At 50.8% G+C, this 7,631-nt stretch overlaps 1 protein-coding gene across 4 annotated transcripts in view; it reads left to right on the top strand.

The window, feature by feature from the left end:
- Nucleotides 1-490: 490 nt before the first annotated feature.
- The window catches only part of Sephs1 (selenophosphate synthetase 1), a 28,992-nt gene continuing 21,851 nt past the window's right edge, over nt 491-7,631 (top strand). Inside the window, exons 1-2 of one of the 4 annotated variants that reach the window (XM_028891903.2) lie at nt 491-773; nt 3,350-3,623. In XM_028891903.2, the coding sequence (XP_028747736.1) occupies nt 3,431-3,623 (193 nt within the window). In that variant the 5' untranslated portion in view covers nt 491-773; nt 3,350-3,430. Of the gene's footprint in view, nt 774-1,350; nt 1,499-3,349; nt 3,624-7,631 lie in introns of those variants that run through there. The other 3 variants (XR_003736812.2, XM_028891909.2, XM_028891922.1) reach the window with 3 other exon arrangements.

The raw sequence follows: 7,631 nt of genomic DNA, 5'->3' as shown, positions 1-7,631 counted from the left end.
CGAGGAAAAGATGGGAGTCACTGAGAATGAAGCGCGGGTTTAAGTTGATTTTCAAACGTCTCACTGGGGTGAGGCGTTTGTCCTTGGCTCCCGCACTCCTCTGTAAATTGTTCCCACGGTCACTGTCTCGAAGCAGCAGAGATGTGGGAGCAGGTACCGCGTCCCGCGGGTGTTGCGGGGGTCGCACCCGACCAGGTTGTGCAAAAAAAAAAAAAAAACTCTGGTGCTCTCCCGCGGATCGGTGGGGTGCGAAAGTAGGTGGCCCCATCACTCAAGGTTGCTACGAATGCAACTCGCAACTTTTGAAATCAATCTACCCCCCCCCCTTTTTTTGCATCATGCAACGGATGCCACCGTTCCTTGGGTTTGCAACCCCCCACCCCTCCCCCGAGACCAATCATTGCCGCGCTCGGGCCTCTGCACAGCGCCCCCGCCCCCTTCCCGGGCCGCACGCAGCCACCACCACCGCCGCCACCGCCACCAGCAACACGGAGCCGCTCCGGCCACCGGCCCGCCGCCTCTTAAAGGGAGGTGGCCGCTCTTAAAGGGACCCTCGCGCGCCCGGCCGGCGGGAGCGCGGCGGCCCGGTTCCCGGAGGGCCGCGCCCAGCCTAGGCCGAGCTCCACGCGGCGTCCAAAGCGCGGGGCCGTGCCGCCGCCACCGGGAGCAGCATTTTTATTCAGGCGACGCTTAAGGGAGCCCGGCGCGCCCGGTGCATTGTGGGAGCGCCGCGGCCCGTTTTCGGGAGGAGGCGGAGGGCGCAAAGCGAGCCGGTAAGCGGCGGGCCTGGCGAGGGGGGGCGAGACAGCAGGCTTAAAGGGGAATATCGGGCCGCAGGCCCGGCGCGGCCGTTGCAAATCCCCCTCCGGGCCGCCCGGGACGGCCGGGGAGCCGTGCACCGGGGCCCTTCGCGCGCCCTGCCTGGAGAGGGGCCGAGCCCAGGGTTTGGTGGGGCCGCTTTAAAAAAGAAGCGCCGCCCGCGCCGCTGCCTCCTCCGCCGTCGCCGCCGCCGCCGCAGCACGCGGAGTCCGGGGAAGGAGGGAGGAGCGGAGGGGGAGGGCGGCGGCGGCCACGCAGGGGTTAATCTTTTCGCCCGCCGACATTTTTGTGTGGCGGCGCGGACGGGGAGCCAGCCCGCCCGCCCGCGCGCGCCCGCCCGCGCGCTGCGCCGTAGCCGCCGGTGTCCTGGCGCTGCGCCTTAGGCCTCCCCCGCCCCCACTCGGCCCTCGTGTCCCTCCGGTCCCCGCCGGCGACGGCCACCGCGGCCGCGGCGACGCCGGGCCTGTGGCGTGGCATGGCCCTGGCCGCGGCGCGGCACCGTACAAAGAGCGCGGCCCGCGCTCGCCGCCGTGCCTTTAAAGGCGGCAGCCGGAGATTTAAGGTGTCCCCTGAGTGGCATCCTCCGCGTCCGGCCCCATGGAGGGCGCGGGGCTTCGGCACGCACGCCGCGGCTCCCGGGCCTGTGGGCACGCGCGGGGCCCCGGGGACTGGCGGCGAGGTAGGTCGGCTGCCCCGCTGCACCCCCGTGGCCTGAGCCCGCCCCGTACGCGGGAGCGAAGGGGTTAAACGCGATCTTTTAAGTATTCATGTCATTGTTTTAAAGGTGTAAACATGTGGCTTCCAGGTTGGACTTAACGCTCCCCCAAAGCACATCCCAGTTTCATCCTCCCCGCATAGCTGGAGTTTCCTCTGAGGATGAGCCCATGTGACTTACGTCTCCGTCGACTTGAGTTTTAGAACTGAGTTTTCTCGATGTGTTTTTAAACTTTTCTAGCCAGAAAGTGTTGAGAAATGTAACGTGCAAAAAGAAAGGGACTCTGCAGAATCCCTTTCCTTCCTTTGGCTTGAGGGCATAGGATTGGAGGTAGGAAAACATTCCTTATGCAAATAGGGTTTTCCGGTTTCTCTACCTGGTAGAGATGAGGCAGGGTTAAATGCAAGTTTTTGTTTGTTTGGTTGGTTGGTTGGTTTTTGCGAGGGAGTTTGAATTGTAATTCCCACTTTTTCCGAACTAGCATCGAAATTCCCACTCTTGGTAACTTGCTTGGTTCACAGCGCTCTTTAGAGAAGTTTGGTTTCTTTGAATGATATAGGAAGTCTGTGCCTGTAGTTTCCCGCTGAAATCATTGCTCTCGTCACGTTTGTAACAACAGTTTGGATTACTGCCCAAATTGGGGCTTTGTGAAATTTATTTTAAATGAGTGATTCCTGGGGGATGGAAAACTCTGTAAATGGGAATTATGATCTCGATCATAAATTTTATAGGAGAAACCGATCCTAAAACTTGGGGTGTATGTAATCCTATGCCCAATAAAGCATCAGTCAGAAAGTTTGTAAACCCTGGGAGCACTTACTGAGTTTTGATTTGGATGGAAGGCTGCAAACAGAGGAGCTTGTGCCAGAAATACAGCGAGTGGTGCCCAGAACCCTAATACTGGTGATTTCGTGTGATACTGTTTCATTTTGTAATGAGCTAGTAATGAGCAGTAGTTTGTTGTCAATGGTATGTGTACTGGTTTGTTGGCGGGATGTTTGCTTTCTAGGAATGCTAAAAACATCAGAGAACTTTGCAAAGCACTCTTGAACACAGACTTCACTGTGTTTTACAGCCATTGGAAGTGTTTGGGTTTGTCATTGTTAGTTTGTTTTTTAAGTAGTGTCCTTCGGTGACTTCTCCCATTATTTGGTACTGTGTTGTCTGGTTAGGAAGGAAACCTGTTTTTAAAATCAGAATTTAATGTCTTGAAGAATTTTGTCAGGCATAGTGGTGGACACCTTTAATCCCAGCACTTGGGAGGTAAAGGCAGGTGCATCTCTGTGAGGCTAGTCTGGTCTATATAGTGAATTCCAGAACAGTCAGAACTATGTAGAGGGACTCTGTCTCGATTTAAAGAAAAAAAAAAAATCCATGGGATGCATTTGTGTCCCGCTGTCTGCAGTTTCTGGTGGCTGTTTTATTATTATGTGTGAAGTTTTTCAGGAAAGTCACAGTAGCTAGCATGTCTGCCTTCCAAAGCATAGAACTTTCAGTCTGACAAACAGTACACACCAGTTCTCTTAGCCCTGTACCCCAGAGGAACTTTGGAGTAACTGCCCACTTGGCAGGTGTCACATGAGCTCGCCCTCGGAGCCACCATTATAACCACACTCCCACCATCGGGTCTTCACTAGGTGTCTCTGATGTTACCCATCATCTGGTACTCCAGCTTGACTGATACAGTATTTCCCTGTGGTCTAGGCAAGTCCGGTCCTTGTACCTTTCTCTGATGGGTATTCATTCACTTGATTCTTGACAAATACCAGTTCAGAGTCTTTTAACGGTGACTTTTTGTGTTTTGGTGGTACCTAGGTGGATCACAACTAGAAAGGCCGGTGGATCAAGAGAGAGGGAGGGGAGGGGCTGAACCGTGAAGAGTGTGGCCCCAGAACCATGTCTACTCGGGAGTCCTTTAACCCGGAAAGTTATGAGTTGGACAAGAGCTTCCGCCTAACCAGGTTTACAGAACTGAAAGGCACTGGCTGCAAAGTGCCCCAAGATGTCTTGCAGAAATTGCTGGAATCTTTACAAGAGAACCACTTCCAAGAAGATGAGCAGTTTCTGGGAGCTGTTATGCCACGGCTTGGTATGTATACCATTTCTTTGATACTCTGCCACCTAGAAGTGTGGTCAGCAGTTAACAACTTCCCTGTGTTGCTTCGTTCTGTCAGGAGATCTCAATAGCCAGTGTAACTGGTAATGTCACTTATTTAAAGGAAGAATTTAAAAAGTATCAGGGCATGTGGTTGGCAGGTTTTTAAATTATAGAGTATATGTGTGACATCATTATACTACAGTAAGACCTTTTTCACTTTAGTCTTTTGGTTAGCTGAGGATAAACAGAAACTCCTTTCTCTCAAGTGGTCTCTACAATGCTGTGCTCTCTTCATTGCCCTAGTGAAGGTGTTGCCTTAGAGGCGGTGACTAGGGGTTCTTGGCAGATGTTTGGGACACAAGACTGCAGCAGACTCAGGACAGAAGACTGGGGAAATAGCTCAGTTGTAAAGGTCGAGGACCTCAGTGAGTTGGATCCTCCGTACTCAGATCTTTAAAAGTAAGGTGTGTGTGGGTGTGTGGGTGTTGGAGTATGCTTGTAATCCCAGGACAGGGAAGGAAGAGACAGATGTGTCCATGGGGCTTGCTGACCAGTCTAGCCTACTTGCTGATTCTCAGGCCAGTGACTGTCTCAAAAAGAAGCGAGCTATGTCTGAGCACGGACACCTGAGGTTGTGCTCTGGCCTGCACATGCATGTACACACATGCACTTGCACCCATACCCATCATCCGTACACATGCACACAAAGGAGAGAAGACAGCATGAATTTGAAATTGACCCCAGAGTGCCAACTGGAGCTGAGGGCAATGTTATTTTCTTTTCTAAGTTCTTTATATCATTAGTAGTTTCCCTTTCTTAAACACAGAGCTCAGAAGAAATTCTAGGCTCTGAAATACAGTTCTTTGGGTGTATTTTATTATATGCATGATGTAAAACAGGCAGGAGCTGATGCAGGGGTCATTGAGGAGTGCTGGTTTTTTTTTTTTGTTGTTGTTGTTTGTTTGTTTTTTTTGGAGCTGAGGACCGAACCCAGGGCCTTGTGCTTGCCAGGCAAGCGCTCTACCACTGAGCTAAATCCCCAGCCAAGGACTGCTGTTTACTGGCTTGTTCAAGAGGGCTTGCTCATCCTGCTTTCTTAAAGAACCCAGGTCCACAACCTGGGATAGCGTCACCTACAATGGGCTGTGTCCTCCCCCATCAATCACTAATTGAGAAAATGCCCTACATACAGCTGGATCTTATGGAGGTATTTTCCTTCCTTCCTTCCTTCCTTCCTTCCTTCCTTCCTTCCTTCCTTCCTTCCTTCCTTCCTTCCTTCCTTCCTTCCTTCCTTCTCTCTCTCTCTCTCTCTCTCTCTCTCTCTCTCTCTCTCTCTCTCTCTCTCTCTCTCTCTCGCTGTGGGATGGTCTGTATGTCAAATTGCTCTGATTGGTCAATAAATTAAAAACTGATTGACTAGTGGCCAGGCAGAAAATAGGTGGGACAAGGAGAGAGGAGAATTCTGGGAAGTGGAAGGCTGAGGCAGAGAGACACTGCCAGCCGCCATGACCAGCAGCTTGTGAAGACGCCGGTAAGCCACCAGCCACGTGGCAAGGTATAGATTTATGGAAATGGATTAATTTAAGCTGTAAGAACAGTTAGCAAGAAGCCTGCCACGGCCATACAGTTTGTAAGCAATATAAGTCTCTGTGTTTACTTGGTTGGGTCTGAGCGGCTGTGGGACTGGCGGGTGACAAAGATTTGTCCTGACTGTGGGCAAGGCAGGAAAACTCAAGCTACACTCTCTCTCTTCCTTCCTTCCTTCCTTTCTAAACATAATTGTCTTTTTTTTTTTTTTTTTTTTTTTTTTTTGAGACAGGGTTTCTCTGTGTAGCTTTGTGCCTTTCCTGGAACTCACTTTGGAGACCAGGCTGGCCTCGAACTCACAAGAGATCCACCTGGCTCTGCCTCCCGAGTGCTGGGATTAACCACCGCCCGGCTTAAACATAATTTTCTAATTATTGATTCTTTGAGAATTTCCTAACATTTACCCCAATCCCATTCATTTCTCAGTCCTTCCGTGTCTGCTCCACCCTGTGGACTCTTCCTCAGAAGAAAACAAGCAAACAAAAAACAACAAGAATTTTGCTCCTCCGTCTTTTCCCTCCTCTTTATCATATATTCTCTTTGTCGTAGTGGTCTTGGGAGCCACGGTGTGTCACATGGTCTACCCTTTTGCCCAAACAGCTTTACTTGCAAATGTTCTTTGTGATGAGTTGTTGGTTGGTTAAGACCTCTGGCTTCTTCTACACCATCGATACTGAACTCTCACCAAAACTTCTCTCAGATATCTTGCTGTGCTCCAGCCGTGGAGATCCGGTGGCTATGGTTCTGCAGACTGGTCCCTTCACACATTTCCGCAGGTCATAGATTGGGTAGATGTTGGGGTGGGCCAACTCAAAGCCCTGAATGTGGGCCTAGGTGGTAGCTGAGTTGGTCAGTCCAGGCCTCCACTGGGACTGCTACCCTCAGGCAAGAGTCAGGGTCAGCTCTCCTGCATGCATGGTGAGGGATGGGTCCAGCTCTCCCATTGCAGAGGCATTCTCTTAATTGAGGTTCCCTCCTCTCAGATGACTTTAGCTTGTATAAAGTGAACATCCAACTAGCCAGCACATGAGGTAAGGGGTCTTAAGAGCTGGAGAGAAAGCTGTGAAGCATGTGCTATTGGAACTATAGTGTGATGACGGTGTTCTTTTCTTGATAGAGGGTTTCAGTTTTTAAGAAAACCTAGAATTCCCCATAGGTTGGTTTGAGTTTCTCAATCTTGCATTTAACCTCGCCCAGGACCACCTTACTCTGTTCCTCTACCTGGACTATTCCTGGCTCTCAATTTGAAGCTCTAGTTTTTTGAGACGCATCTCAGACTTTCTTCCTTCCTTCCTTCTAATGTCAGAGAAGGGTGTGTGTGTGTGTGTGTGTGTGTGTGTGTGTGTGTGTGTGTGATCAAACCTAGGGCTGTGTGAATGCTAAACAGGCCTACTCTGCTCCTGAGTCCCAGCCCCAGCCTCCCATAGATACTGTCCTGACTCCCCCCTTTTTTTGTGGATGAAGGCCTATTGGTAGTATTCCTGGAGTCTACATCCTCTCTGTAAGGCTCATTTCCTCTTCCTGTCAGTCATCCACATGATCCACAGTCATGTGTTATCAACCTAATACAAGCCACAGTCCAGGATGGCACCTTGAGCTCCAGTTTCTGGACAGTTTCCTCCTCTGCCATGTGCTTCTCTTAGCCTGTCCGGTCTAACTGAAGCATGGTCTGGCCTGTCATCCAGCTCACCACGGCCTCTCCTTTACATCAGTGCTTCACTCATTGTGGCTCCAGGTACAAATCTGACCTGCCACGGGTTTGTGAGTAGAACTGCACTGGAATGCAGCCTCACTCGGGTGAACATACTGCCTACGGCTGGTTTGGTGACTCTTTGCCCCTTGTGGAAGAAGTGTGTTGTCCTAGTTTGCTTTCCTGTTGCTGTGATAAACACCGTGACCAACAGCTGCTTGGGAGGAAGGGGTATTTGGCTTTCGGGTTACAGTCCCTCCCTCACCAGGGGAAGCCAAGGGGGAGGGGTGCTATGTGCTAGCTTGCTCAGCTAGCTTTTTTAGGCAGCCGGAGACCTCTTGCTCAGGGATGGTACCACCCACAGTGGGCTGGGCCCTCCTATATCAGTTCTTTAACAATCAAGAAAATGCCCCACAGACGTGCCTGCCAGGCCAATCTGATGGAAGTAGGTCCTTAATTGAATTTCTCTGTTCTCAGATATGTCTAGATTTGTATCATGTTGACAAAAAATAACCAATGCACTGTCAGTGATAATCTAGGGCTGGCTGTCTTTTTAATAAGATCTTGAACTTCAGAAGATTTTTCCAGCATCAGATTAATCATATCTACTAAGTCCCCAACTTGCCTGCTCCAGAGGGCATCAGGAAGTGATTTCTAAACAAGTTCTATATAGTATGGTGTTGTCTAAAAGAAGTGTGATGGGCTCACTGGCCGGCCATCCT

The sequence above is a fragment of the Peromyscus leucopus genome, chromosome 5 (assembly GCF_004664715.2).
Source record: "Peromyscus leucopus breed LL Stock chromosome 5, UCI_PerLeu_2.1, whole genome shotgun sequence".
In the NCBI taxonomy this organism is placed as follows: Eukaryota; Metazoa; Chordata; class Mammalia; order Rodentia; family Cricetidae; genus Peromyscus; species Peromyscus leucopus.
The sequence above is the reverse complement of the archived record's forward strand: the minus strand, read 5'-3'. Positions and strand labels throughout refer to the sequence as shown.